General features: G+C 40.5%; 1 protein-coding gene across 1 annotated transcript; it reads right to left on the bottom strand.

Moving 5' to 3' along the window:
- Positions 1 to 8,286: 8,286 nt before the first annotated feature.
- LOC131729688 (tumor necrosis factor ligand superfamily member 13-like) lies at positions 8,287 to 15,138 on the bottom strand. The gene is made up of 6 exons (XM_059019891.1): positions 14,281 to 15,138; positions 11,800 to 11,896; positions 11,538 to 11,585; positions 10,816 to 10,934; positions 9,770 to 9,923; positions 8,287 to 9,147 (listed from the first exon to the last, which is right to left on the bottom strand). The coding sequence occupies exons 1-6, from the start codon at positions 14,539 to 14,541 to the stop codon at positions 9,038 to 9,040; spliced, it is 789 nt and encodes a 262-aa protein (XP_058875874.1). The 5' UTR covers positions 14,542 to 15,138; the 3' UTR covers positions 8,287 to 9,037.
- Between the last annotated feature and the right edge of the window lie 426 nt (positions 15,139 to 15,564).

Below are 15,564 nucleotides of genomic sequence, written 5' to 3'. Positions count from 1 at the left end.
TATTTCTTATCAGACGCCTTTATCCAGGGCGACTTACAGTTGTTACAAGATATCACATTATTTTTACATACAATTCCCCATTTATACAGTTGGGTTTTTACTGGAGCAATCTAGGTAAAGTACCTTGCTCAAGGGTACAGCAGCAGTGTCCCCCACCTGGGATTGAACCCACGACCCTCCGGTCAAGAGTCCAGAGCCCTGACCACTACTCCACACTGCTGCCCTAGTGTGGAGCAGTGTAGTCATTTATATATTATTTCTACACAGCTGAAGAATGATTTTTGCCCGAAACGTCCTGAAATAAATGATTTTTTAATCATTTAAATGTTTTTCTATTTTTTATTATCCTTATACACACAGCTATGAATATTCAGACGCGTTATTGTTTTGTTTTTTTAATTATTTTATTCGATTACAAACACAGCTGCTTTTTTTCTGTCGGGAGCGGCTGGTATGGGAAGACACTGCGGCTGGAGAGTTTCAAAGTGCAGGGAGGTGTTGGTCATTCTGCTCGGCTCGGTTCGCTGCTCGGTGGCTCTCTATCTGCGCCCCCGGCGCCTCCTCCCGTGTCTCCGGCGCCTCCGTCTGCGTTGAGGGTGGCTGGAGCGTCTCCTTCTCCTCGCCATGTTTGTAATAAATTTTGCATCCCAAAAGCCGCGCTTATATAGGCGACCCGGCCGCGTTAGCATTGTGACCCAGACCCTACACGCCGCCTGACGTCACGGGGTTGCATTGTGATTAGGTCATCTGACGTCATTTTTTTTTTGCTAAGAAAATTTTCACTTTTTAATGTCCGTCCTGTGCATACCAAAAATGAAACACTCTTGTGTTTTAGTAATAGTTAGGAGTAATATATATATATATATTAGCTCAAAGAGCCAGCTGCCCAACGTTTCGATATGTTGTACATATCTTTCTATAATAATATAATATCTATAATAAATAATATAATATCTTTAATAAATCAAAGCGTTGCTACAGCTCTGGCCAAAAGTTTTGCATTACCCTCTCTCTCTCTCTCTCTCTCTCTCTCTCTCTCTCTCTCTCTCTCTCTCTCTCTCTCTCTCTCTCTCTCTGTATCTCACTGTATTTAATGCAAATACATTAAATACAGTGAAATACAGCCTGGCACAGTCCATTAAATACAAACAGTACAAAACAATGCAAATACATTAAATACAGTGAGATACAGCCTGGCACAGTCCATTAAATACAAACAGTACAAAACAATGCAAATACATTGAAATACAGCCTGGCACAGTCCATTAAATACAAACAGTACAAAACAATGCAAATACATTAAATACAGTGAAATACAGCCTGGCACAGTCCATTAAATACAAACAGTACAAAACAATGCAAATACATGAAATACAGTGAAATACAGCCTGGCACAGTCCATTAAATACAAACAGTACAAAACAATGCAAATACATTAAATACAGTGAAATACAGCCTGGCACAGTCCATTAAATACAAACAGTACAAAACAATGCAAATACATTAAATACAGTGAGATACAGCCTGGCACAGTCCATTAAATACAAACAGTACAAAACAATGCAAATACATTAAATACAGTGAGATACAGCCTGGCACAGTCCATTAAATACAAACAGTACAAAACAATGCAAATACATTAAATACAGGCATATTACATGAAATACAAGGCTAGGATGTGAATTCTACACACTGTGGATGTGTGTGTCACACAGAATCACACGAATCAGATAAGAGTGAAGAGCATTGAAAAGCGAGAGAGAACAAGCGGGTCTTGAGAGTTGATTTGAAGCGAGCGACTGTGTTACTTATAATTGTATACTTAATTTGAAATCGCCAACTGTTTTAAAAGCTGAAAACAATTACAAGAGGTCTAATTAAGCTAATGAATAGTTCAATTAAGGGTTCAGGACAGGTGATGCTAATCGTGTGGTCAGAGTTGTAGGCTGTGACGTATCGCAAGAGAGGTCGCTTTACTCAGGCTGATCTGTCAAACTCACTTCAACGGCTAAGACCTTTTACACGCGACTTGTTAGTAACTTCCAAATCATACAGCAGAAATCTGGTTATAAATCGCAGGATTACCCTCTGTCTACATTTTGAAATAGCGTTGAAAAAAAAATTTACAAACCCAACGTTGGTTCTGTTAAGATTAGCGCCTCTTTGCCCTCGTCAGCGCCCTCTTCAGGAGGACAGGGGTATTCCACAGTCACCCACACCAATGTTCGAATAGAAGGCATTATCACTCGGTGTGCGACCAGCGACCGGAGAACTTCAGGACCGTTCCGTCTCTCACCGCCTCCTCAAGACCCCCCTGTCTCCTGATCCGCCGCTCCTGCTCTGCCCTGGACTCGCCTGCCCTCAGGACCGCGTTACTGGATCCTCAGGTGATGTATTATTGAACTACTAACATGTCACTGTAGATATTATTATTATACACAGCATCCTAGTTCATATTGGATTCTAGTAGTGTTATTATTATACACAGCATCCTAGTTCATATTGGATTCTAGTAGTGTTATTATTATACACAGCATCCTAGTTCATATTGGATTCTAGTAGTGTTATTATTATACACAGCATCCTAGTTCATATTGGATTCTAGTAGTGTTATTATTATACACAGCATCCTAGTTCATATTGGATTCTAGTAGTGTTATTATTATACATAGCATCCTAGTTCATATGGGATTCTAGTAGTGTTATTATTATACATAGCATCCTAGTTCATATTGGATTCTAGTAGTGTTATTATTATACAGAGCATCCTAGTTCATATTGGATTCTAGTAGTGTTATTATTATACAGAGCATCCTAGTTCATATTGGATTCTAGTAGTGTTATTATTATACAGAGCATCCTAGTTCATATTGGATTCTAGTAGTGTTATTATTATACAGAGCATCCTAGTTCATATTGGATTCTAGTAGTGTTATTATTATACATAGCATCCTAGTTCATATTGGATTCTAGTAGTGTTATTATTATACAGAGCATCCTAGTTCATATTGGATTCTAGTAGTGTTATTATTATACATAGCATCCTAGTTCATATTGGATTCTAGTAGTGTTATTATTATACACAGCATCCTAGTTCATATTGGATTCTAGTAGTGTTATTATTATACATAGCATCCTAGTTCATATTGGATTCTAGTAGTGTTATTATTATACATAGCATCCTAGTTCATATTGGATTCTAGTAGTGTTATTATTATACATAGCATCCTAGTTCATATTGTATTCTAGTAGTGTTATTATTATACACAGCATCCTAGTTCATATTGGATTCTAGTAGTGTTATTATTATACATAGCATCCTAGTTCATATTGGATTCTAGTAGTGTTATTATTATACATAGCATCCTAGTTCATATTGGATTCTAGTAGTGTTATTATTATACAGAGCATCCTAGTTCATATTGGATTCTAGTAGTGTTATTATTATACATAGCATCCTAGTTCATATTGGATTCTAGTAGTGTTATTATTATACATAGCATCCTAGTTCATATTGTATTCTTGTAGTGTTATTATTATACAGAGCATCCTAGTTCATATTGGATTCTAGTAGTGTTATTATTATACAGAGCATCCTAGTTCATATTGGATTCTAGTAGTGTTATTATTATACAGAGCATCCTAGTTCATATTGGATTCTAGTAGATTATTATTATACATAGCATCCTAGTTCATATTGGATTCTAGTAGTGTTATTATTATACATAGCATCCTAGTTCATATTGTATTCTAGTAGTGTTATTATTATACAGAGCATCCTAGTTCATATTGGATTCTAGTAGTGTTATTATTAATAGCATCCTAGTTCATATTGTATTCTAGTAGTGTTATTATTATACATAGCATCCTAGTTCATATTGTATTCTAGTAGTGTTATTATTATACAGAGCATCCTAGTTCATATTGGATTCTAGTAGTGTTATTATTATACATAGCATCCTAGTTCATATTGGATTCTAGTAGTGTTATTATTATACAGAGCATCCTAGTTCATATTGGATTCTAGTAGTGTTATTATTATACATAGCATCCTAGTTCATATTGGATTCTAGTAGTGTTATTATTATACATAGCATCCTAGTTCATATTGTATTCTTGTAGTGTTATTATTATACAGAGCATCCTAGTTCATATTGGATTCTAGTAGTGTTATTATTATACATAGCATCCTAGTTCATATTGGATTCTAGTAGTGTTATTATTATACATAGCATCCTAGTTCATATTGGATTCTAGTAGTGTTATTATTATACATAGCATCCTAGTTCATATTGGATTCTAGTAGTGTTATTATTATACATAGCATCCTAGTTCATATTGTATTCTAGTAGTGTTATTATTATACAGAGCATCCTAGTTCATATTGGATTCTAGTAGTGTTATTATTATACATAGCATCCTAGTTCATATTGGATTCTAGTAGTGTTATTATTATACAGAGCATCCTAGTTCATATTGGATTCTAGTAGTGTTATTATTATACATAGCATCCTAGTTCATATTGGATTCTAGTAGTGTTATTATTATACATAGCATCCTAGTTCATATTGTATTCTTGTAGTGTTATTATTATACAGAGCATCCTAGTTCATATTGGATTCTAGTAGTGTTATTATTATACATAGCATCCTAGTTCATATTGTATTCTAGTAGTGTTATTATTATACAGAGCATCCTAGTTCATATTGGATTCTAGTAGTGTTATTATTAATAGCATCCTAGTTCATATTGTATTCTAGTAGTGTTATTATTATACATAGCATCCTAGTTCATATTGTATTCTAGTAGTGTTATTATTATACATAGCATCCTAGTTCATATTGGATTCTAGTAGTGTTATTATTATACATAGCATCCTAGTTCATATTGGATTCTAGTAGTGTTATTATTATACAGAGCATCCTAGTTCATATTGGATTCTAGTAGTGTTATTATTATACATAGCATCCTAGTTCATATTGGATTCTAGTAGTGTTATTATTATACATAGCATCCTAGTTCATATTGTATTCTTGTAGTGTTATTATTATACAGAGCATCCTAGTTCATATTGGATTCTAGTAGTGTTATTATTATACATAGCATCCTAGTTCATATTGGATTCTAGTAGTGTTATTATTATACAGAGCATCCTAGTTCATATTGGATTCTAGTAGATTATTATTATACATAGCATCCTAGTTCATATTGGATTCTAGTAGTGTTATTATTATACATAGCATCCTAGTTCATATTGTATTCTAGTAGTGTTATTATTATACAGAGCATCCTAGTTCATATTGGATTCTAGTAGTGTTATTATTAATAGCATCCTAGTTCATATTGTATTCTAGTAGTGTTATTATTATACAGAGCATCCTAGTTCATATTGTATTCTAGTAGTGTTATTATTATACATAGCATCCTAGTTCATATTGGATTCTAGTAGTGTTATTATTATACACAGAATCCTAGTTCATATTGGATTCTAGTAGTGTTATTATTATACACAGCATCCTAGTTCATATTGGATTCTAGTAGTGTTATTATTATACACAGCATCCTAGTTCATATTGTATTCTAGTAGTGTTATTATTATACAGAGCATCCTAGTTCATATTGGATTCTAGTAGTGTTATTATTATACATAGCATCCTAGTTCATATTGGATTCTAGTAGTGTTATTATTTGCACTGGCTGTAAACTACACTGTGTTTCAATATGAAGCTTGCATTGTAACCCTGCGCTGCCCTGTAACCCCTGCGTGAGTCGCCTGGCATAAAGGCGCCTGCCAATTATTATTATTATTATTATTATTATTATTATTATTATTTGGGTCTCCTAACTCCTAACTTAGTTCCACCCAATGTGGACCAAACTTACTTTCCCTTCTCTATAAACTCTGGGCTGCACAGTTACACACATATACAACGCACGCTTTGGTTTTTTTTTCAAGGTTTTTTATTTGATTACAAACACGGCTCAGTTATTTGATGACTGTTCCGCATTAGCAGATCGCTACAACAATTCAGAAGAGTGCGTTCCTCGAACCCCGACCCCGTGCACGTTTTCTTTCTCTTTTTTTTTGTTTTCTCGCTCTCTTTCTCCGGGTCGTGAGGCGCTTTTTTCACCGGCTATCTTCCCCCGTCAGTGTTTGCTTTTCTTCCCGTGCCTCCTGCGGCGCCTGCGCCGTTTCAGCTTCGTGCTGGCATGTCGTCTCCTTCTCCTTGCCATGTTTGCGATGCTTATTTTTCAGAAATCCGACGCTTAAATAGCTTTCCGGCGAATGACGTCACCGTCTCCGAGTCCCCAAGCCACGCTAGCCGTGACGTCTGTCTGGCATTGTGACCTCACGCCTCCTGCCCCGCCCCCCTCTGTCTCTCACGCTGACGCGTTTACTGCGCCGGTAAAAAGTTTAAAAATATTAACATATGAATTTGTTATTAATATTTTTAGTAAATATACTGATGCTTGATGTTGAAAACCAAATTAAACACAGTAGATAGATTAGGGATTTATTCTCGTAGCCTGAACTAAAGGTAAAATACACAGTACAGTTTTAACCTATATTCATAAATAAATTCACATTTTTCTGTATTTTCCTCACTTTGTTTGTCTTACAATGACACATATTAAAGCTTAACGAGCAACAACATAGGCAGACTTTTCTATTTTGGAGCGTGTGCTGCTGAGTGAACCTTAACCTTTGAACCCATGGGATGGGCATTCTATTGTGACATCATCGTGACGTCATCCACAGAATTCTTCATAACAAGTTGACTTTTTTTTCCCACACAGCTCAAGAAAGGCTTTTGTCCGAAACGTCTTGAAAATTATTATTATTATTATTATTATTATTATTATTATTATTATTATTATTATTTAAACCATCTCGTTTTCATTTCTGTACACGGTAGTGATCTATCCTTTCAAGCTGTTGATATATTAATACATTTCACCCAGCTGAAGACGGACTTTACTTTTTCAAATTAAAAAATATAGAGAGAGATGCAGACAGACATATATAGACAGACATAGCAGCAGTGTGGAGTAGTGGTTAGGGGTTCTGGACTCTTGACCGGAGGGTCGTGGGTTCAATCCCAGGTGGGGGACACTGCTGCTGTACCCTTGAGCAAGGTACTTTACCTAGATTGCTCCAGTAAAAATCCAACTATATAAATGGATTTGTAAGTAAAATAATGTGATATCTGTATAATGTGAAATAATGTATAATATGATATCTTGTAACAATTGTAAGTCGCCCTGGATAAGGGCGTCTGCTAAGAAATAAATAATATATATATATATATATATATATATATATATATATATATATATATATATATATATATATATTGCTTTTTCAAAATATCCTTTATTTTAATCAACTCCAGAGGATAAACAGCCATAGCAAAAACGCATTCATGTTACTGTCTCATCGCCCTGAAATGTAAGGAAAGCACATTCAAATCACAGAACCAGAGACACTTCCTGTGTTTGGTCCTCAATCAGACACACAGCCCCACCCGCACGCCAAGGACGTGTTAAAGCTGTCCAGGTCATCGTGAATCACAAAATAAGAATTTAAAATCGAGTCTAACTCTGGACAAAACCAGCGCTCTAGCAATATCGAGGGCATTAGACTTTACAGCCCCACCCACCCTGTGTTTTTCCTGCTTTTTAAAATTGCTAGCTTGTCCCAGTATATTATTATTATTATTATTATTATTATTATTATTATTATTATTATTATTATTATTATTATTATTTATTTCTTAGCAGACGCCCTTATCCAGGGCGACTTACAATCGTAAGCAAATACATTTCAAGTGTTACAATACGAGTAATACAATAAGAGCAAGAAATACAATAACTTTTGTTCAAGTGTGACAAACCACAATTCAATAATACAGCAGATAATAGTGATAGTTACATCAGGATATGAAAAAATAGTGATAGTTACATCAGGATGTGATTAAATACAAAGTACTACAGGTTAAACACTTGGCAGATTACAGTACTCTGAAGTACAGGATTAAATGCAGTAAAATAGGGGGCAGATAAGAGCAAAATAAAGCACATTTAAATGAAGGGTGATAGTGTCCCAGGATACAAACAGAGGAGTTCTACAGGTGCTGTCTGAAGAGGTGAGTCTTAAGGAGGCGATTTATGTATCTATCTATATATAGATAGATAGATACATAAATCAATCATGTACGTCCCTTTTTACCATTTTAAAATCTATCTTATATATATATAAATGATACAAGAAAAAACAAGCTTGCAATACTATTTTGTTTGCAACGAGGCCGCCCAGGAGTATTGTGTTTTTATTTGTCTTTAATTCAGCTATAAGTTCACGGTAGCAGGAAGATCGTGGAGCAGAACACTTCCATCAGGAACAGTAACACGCTGACCGCGGCGTGAGAGTGCCCGCTCCGCTCCCGTCCGCGGGTTAGGGGAGCCGAGAGAGCGCTCCTCCCGCCCTGGGAGCCCCCGCTCCCGCCTGTAAGAACTCGAAGCCCTCCGTTGCTTCGTGACCTCGCCGCTCTCACCCCGCGACTCGCGGGCGGCCTCCGTTTAGCCATGTTTGACTTTGACAAACTCGTAGTTTTTTTGTTTTGTTAGGCAACCCTGGCCGTGACATCACGAGTCTGTGTTATGACATCACAATGTTGTGTTATGACATCACAAGTTTTTGAAATCCACATTTTTTATAGTTGTACTGTATACAGTTTTTTTAATACCTATAATGAATGCGCAATAGAATGCACTTTTATAAAAGGGTACAGACATTGTATTTATTTATTTATTTATTTATTTATTTATTGATTAATTTATTTATTTTAAATACATAATATTCTTCACACATACAAACGTGTAAATAATGTTGTAAGGTTTATTTTTTCTTGTCTCGGGTCTCTCTCCTCGTGCACTGAAAAACAAAAGTCTTCTGGCACAAACCATTTCTCAAAAAAAGGGGCGGGGGTGAAAGTGACATTCGTTCAGACTGTCTCTGTGTGTGTCTAGCGCCCTGCTAAAGCTGGATCACCCCCATGAAGGTGGAGTGATCCACTAGCTGGATCCCAGCGTTGAACCGCGGAACGGAGAGCTGCAGCACAGAGCCTTTCTCCAGAAAGTAGACGCCTGTCAGAGAGAGAGGATGTCAGGACAGCACAGCACAGCCACGCCTTACACAAATACCCTGCAGTCAAAACACATCACAGCACAGCAATGCCTTAACAAATACCCTGCAGTCAAAACACAGCACAGTGCAGTAAAGCAGAGAGGTATGGTAAAGCATAGGGAAGCATTGTAAAGCACAGAGAGGTCTGGTAAAGCACAGGGAAGCATTGTAAAGCACAGAGAGGTCTGGTAAAGCATAGGGAAGCATTGTAAAGCACAGAGAGGTCTGGTAAAGCACAGGGAAGCATTGTAAAGCACAGAGAGGTCTGGTAAAGCATAGGGAAGCATTGTAAAGCACAGAGAGGTCTGGTAAAGCATAGGGAAGCATTGTAAAGCACAGAGAGGTCTGGTAAAGCATAGGGAAGCATTGTAAAGCACAGAGAGGTCTGGTAAAGCATAGGGAAGCATTGTAAAGCACAGAGAGGTCTGGTAAGTTCGGTTTTATTCCCAGAGAAATGCTTAAAGAGACTTCGTGGGGAGGGGTGATAAGACTCCCTTCTCTGAGGGCGTCGCCGTGCTGTTCACCTCTCTGGACGAGGCGCTCTGCAGAGCTCGTGGTGTGAGAGCGAGGGGCGGCACTCACCGGCACTGAAGCAGGTGTTGTAAGCTTGCTCTGCGTTCTCCGGCATGCTCTTGAAGCAAGTCAGCAGTCTGGTCGACTCGTTCCCTCTGCTCTCTCCCCCCCCTACCTTCATGACCACCTGACCCATCAAGAAGGTCCAGTCGTGGAACAAGACCTGAAACCAAACACCAGAGCTTCAGTTCAGGTTCGGGGTCCCCCGAGGGTCTCCCCTGGTGAAGGCACGGCCGCGTGGTGTGCAGGGGGGAGTCACACAGTCAGGGGAGCGCAGGGGTCCCCGAGGGTCTCCCCTGGTAAAGGCACGGCCGCGTGGTGTGCAGGGGGGAGTCACGCAGTCAGGGGAGCGCAGGGGTCCCCGAGGGTCTCCCCTGGTAAAGGCACGGCCGCGTGGTGTGCAGGGGGGAGTTACACAGTCAGGGGAGCGCAGGGGTCCCCGAGGGTCTCCCCTGGTAAAGGCACGGCCGCGTGGTGTGCAGGGGGGAGTCACACAGTCAGGGGAGCGCAGGGGTCCCCGAGGGTCTCCCCTGGTAAAGGCACGGCCGCGTGGTGTGCAGGGGGGAGTCACACAGTCAGGGGAGCGCAGGGGTCCCCGAGGGTCTCCCCTGGTAAAGGCACGGCCGCGTGGTGCGCAGGGGGGGGGGGTCACACAGTCAGGGGAGCGCAGGGGTCCCCGAGGGTCTCCCCTGGTAAAGGCACGGCCGCGTGGTGCGCAGGGGGGGGGGGTCACACAGTCAGGGGAGCGCAGGGGTCCCCGAGGGTCTCCCCTGGTAAAGGCACGGCCGCGTGGTGTGCAGGGGGGAGTCGCACAGTCAGGGGAGCGCAGGGGTCCCCGAGGGTCTCCCCTGGTAAAGGCACGGCCCCGTGGTGGGCAGGGGGGAGTCGCACAGTCAGGGGAGTGCAGGGGTCCCCGAGGGTCTCCCCTGGTAAAGGCATGGCCGCGTGGTGTGCAGGGGGGAGTCACACAGTCAGGGGAGCGCAGGGGTCCCCGAGGGTCTCCCCTGGTAAAGGCACGGTCGCGTGGTGTGGAATGCTAGCTGCCCTGTCATTACCTGGCTGTATATGTAGTAGAATCCATCCTCCTTGATGGCAGTGGCAGCTGGGCTCGGTTCAAAGGCGTTCCCCTGCAAGGAGCTGGCTCTCCAGAGGATTACAGTGCTGTCCACAGCTTCTGTGAACACAAATACTAAACAGAGTCAGCCGGGCGGTAAACATGGAATGAACTGGGTAGCAGTGTGGAGTAGTGGTTAATCCCAGGTTCAATCCCAGGTGGGGGGACACTGCTGCTGTACCCTTGAGCAAGGTACTTTACCTAGATTGCTCCAGTAAAAACCCAACTGTATAAATGGGGAATTGTATGTAAAAATAATGTGATATCTTGTAACAATTGTAAGTCGCCCTGGATAAGGGTGTCTGCTAAGAAATTAATAATAATAATAATAATAATAATAATAATAATAATAATAATAATAATAATGCTGTGTCACTCTACAAGGACGAAACCAGGCCGTGTTTCAAATCTTTATTACTTCCAAATACCCACATGATGTTCCACATTGAACGCTGTTGATCGGACACAGTACTCACCGCTAGTCTTAACAGATACAGGACATGGATGAGATCCCCTGGACCCCTGGAGAGACAGCCTCAGAGTGACGCGCCGATGGTCCCCATGATTAATGGGAGGTGTTTATTTTTATTAAATCTGTGTATGCCTCTGTCTGATATTTATATTCTCCTAGGCCAGGGTTTGGCAAAAGTGATTCGCACTCACCGTACGTTTCCGTGGAAACCGGCACCAGGTGTAGAATAGAGCGCCGCCCTGCAGGAGAAATTGAGGAACGACAACAAAAAGGTTGGACTCGCTGTAACAAAATACGGGAGGCGTTTTACAACAGGCAGGGTATTTATGCAAGGCTATGCTGAGATGCAGGGTGAAGGGAGGTGGGTAGGGTCGATTAGTCTCTAACTGGAGGCAAGTGCAGTTTAGACATGATCTGCCCCTCCTGCTCTGCACTGTCATGCATTTTACTCACGTGTTCGTCCGCGTTCCTCTTTGTCGGACTGCCTCCTCCGCCGGCTGGATGAGTCTTCACCCCGGAGCTGCGCGGCTGCAGAATCCGCATAGCGGCCCTGCATCCGGGATAAAGCGATAGGCAGGGTAACCGGCGTGTTCTTCATGTAAACGGCGGGTGACGTTATTTTTCCTCAGTTTGCCCGCCGATTTAAAATCAGCGCTAACGGGGGTCTGTGGAACCAACCGTTAAGTAGATATTTCTACAAGGGAGAGGGGTGTGTGTGTTTAAATAGATAGTCTATAACAATCTATAAATTGTGGAAATTACTGACAAAATAATAATAATAATAATAATAATAATAATAATAATAATAATAATAATAATAATAATACTTTTTCAATAACGTCAACCGGTTTATGTAACCCAGCTAAAGTTCCTAAATTAAATATTCTGTGTACAGATTAGTATGTATTAGAGTTGTGGTTCTTTCTGTTGTTATACCGTCAGCGTCCACCAGAGGGCGGTAGTGGCCCGTACCGAAATTTCACCAGCTTGTGTGTTTATATTTTATGAGACTGTGAACCGGAACTGAATTGCAGCTCACTTTCCTGCAAGCTCCTTAACACAGAATCTGAGTTCTGTTATTGTAACAATAATAATAATAATTATTATTATTATTATTATTATTATTATTATTATTAATGATCTGTTAACTCATTAAGTACCATTGCCCTCATTTGAGAACAGACTGCTTTGTCATTTTTTGGAGCGTTTTTATTTATGTATTTATTTTAACTTCGATCTGTTTGAATTTGAATGTTTCCCCCTTAGCTGTATTATTATGATAACTTTCTGTAATGTTGTAAATACGTGCGTAGTGACGCATCACTGCGACGCTCTTGTGCAGAGTTACAATGTACTTTAATACCGAAATCTTTTTTTGCACGGTCTACGTAAGCACGCATCTGTGTCAGAAAAGGGTTCGGGTTACATCGTGCAAAACGATCGACACGTTAAAGTTCATTGTGACTGCGCTGCAGGACGCGGTAATGACGTGGAAGCACACGTGCATTCACTAAGTAACTGCTATGTAAATACACAGCAATTTGGAGACACTTCATCGAAGTGTTACCCAAGACTCACATTCCATGGAATCAGGCAAACAGTCTAGCATGATAAATCTGCCTGGAGGCTCCTGCAGTTTCTCCCCCTGCAGCTTTTCCCATGGTTATACGATGCGGTTACCCGAGTTTGTCATGTTTTTATATATATATATATATATATATATATATATATATATATATATATATATATATATATATATATATATATATACAGCAGTGTGCAGATGTATTTGAACACCTGTTACTTCCGTCCTGTTTAATTTGCATATGAAATCAAACCACTGGAACTGAAAATCTTTAGTCAAAATAGACACAGTGACTGTCTAATTGATGACTTCAACAGGCCAGACATGCAATTGATTTAAAACAGTAAGAGGAAAGGATCACGCAGCCACACATGGCAAAAATGCAGGACTTTTTTAGATGTCTAATTAAAGCACAAAGCGGTCTGACATTTCCACCCATCATGAGAGCCTGTTGTTTCTACATCTGATTACTGAGCTGAAAATTGAAATCCCCCCCCCCCCCCCCCAGGTGTTTTCACGCAGGCAGGTATATAAAGGAGATCAATGACACATCTGGAGCTGTTGAGCTAGATTTGCACACTGCTGTCCATACCCAGACTGAACCTGGCAGACAATGCAGCCTTTTAGAACCGGAACTCAGAACCTCAGAACTGTCTCCGCGTTCTTAGAACACGTCTCTGCGAGTCACTCAGGTTTTCATGCAGGCAGGTACAGACAGGAGATGAGTGACGCCTCTGGAGGGGGTCTGATAGATTTGCACACAACTAATATATATATTTATATGCTTGATCATACATCTCTGGGCTTTGCAGTGCTTGCCTGTTCTTTACCACATTTTCGCTGTGCTTTATTACACTTTGCTGTGCTCAGCGATTGCTCCAGACTTCACAAGATCACACCCCTTTAATCCGGGGGGGGGGGGGGGTGGGGGGGGCAAAGTTAACCCTTCCGCTCCTGGTCTTTGTTCCAAACCCTGTTCTGTCAATCATTAAACTGAACCAACAACCGCTCGGTCTAGCCAGACTCTCAAGTCTTTCATGATCTCATATCAGCCGTTAAACTCTTTCAGATGCACAAGGAACCAAACGCTTGTTGTTCAAACGGTTTCTTACTCTTAAAAAATACATTTTGAGAGCGACTCGCTCAAGAGGAGGAAATTGACCATCTGAATCCAGCCTGTCAGTACATTTCAAACCCTGTTTCCCATTGCAAAAAATAAAGTTAGCATCATTTTTATTTGAGGGGGGGGGGACACACATGCCCCCCTTGCACCTTTTAAAAGGGGGTCGACCTGGAGTGGAATAGCCCACCCTTAGTTTGGCCAATGCTTTAAAATCCACCTCGCCTACCTGACATTGCCCAGCAACGCAGCCTCCCAGCTCCTCCGAAGGTTCTCTCTGGAGGTTCTGCGGCCTCCCATTGGCTCGCACGAGCATTCCGAGTTCCGCCAGCTCCCCTCGCAAGCCCTCTATCTGCAGACGCTGAGCGTAGAGAGCAGCGGCGCAGGCCAGCAGCCCGAGCAGGGCCCCCGAGGCCAGGCAGAGAGACACAGGAGACAGGCTGCGCTGCAGCTTGTGCCTGGAGGGCTGCTGGCATCGCTCCCAGGACATCTTGCACACAGATCACACTGTTTATTTATTTTAAAAAAAGACAACCACAGAGTTGTATAAAAGAAACAAACTAGAAAAAAAAAACTTGGAAGTTTCTCGCAGAGAGGATTGGATGAGACAACGCAGCGACGCAGGCATGCACAGCACCCGTTGAGAGACTGTGTGTGTGCCTTTCAGTTATTGCTGGACTGGGATCAAAAGGGAGCCAAGCGATCACACAGATAGGGTGCCAAAGCGTATTACTCACATCCTGTTGGCATGTGCCACAAGCCAGCTAAAGGACAATGCCCACATTATCTCATGAATGCTGTTGCATTGCGCTGGAGAAGCCCACAGCTGCAGCAGTGGCAATGTGTTAGGACTGCACAGATAATAATAATAATAATAATAATAATAATAATAATAATAATAATAATTACTGTATTGATTTAGCAGACCCCTTTATCCCAGGCGACTCACGCAGGTGTTACAGGGCAGCGCAGGGTTACAATGCAAGCTTCATATTGAAACACAGTGTAGTTTACAGTAAGTGCAAATAATAACACTACTAGAATCCAATATGAACTAGGATGCTATGTATAATAATAACACTACTAGAATCCAATATGAACTAGGATGCTCTGTATAATAATAACACTACTAGAATCCAATATGAACTAGGATGCTGTGTATAATAATAACACTACTAGAATCCAATATGAACTAGGATGCTGTGTATAATAATAACACTACTAGAATCCAATATGAACTAGGATGCTCTGTATAATAATAACACTACTAGAATACAATATGAACTAGGATGCTATGTATAATAATAACACTACTAGAATCCAATATGAACTAGGATGCTATGTATAATAATAACACTACTAGAATCCAATATGAACTAGGATGCTATGTATAATAATAACACTACTAGAATCCAATATGAACTAGGATGCTATGTATAATAATAACACTACTAGAATACAATATGAACTAGGATGCTATGTATAATAATAACACTACTAGAATCCAATATGA

Source organism: Acipenser ruthenus, unplaced genomic scaffold, assembly GCF_902713425.1.
Source record: "Acipenser ruthenus unplaced genomic scaffold, fAciRut3.2 maternal haplotype, whole genome shotgun sequence".
NCBI lineage: Eukaryota > Metazoa > Chordata > Actinopteri > Acipenseriformes > Acipenseridae > Acipenser > Acipenser ruthenus.
Note: the sequence above shows the minus strand (reverse complement) of the source record. Positions and strands in the feature narration are given on the sequence as shown.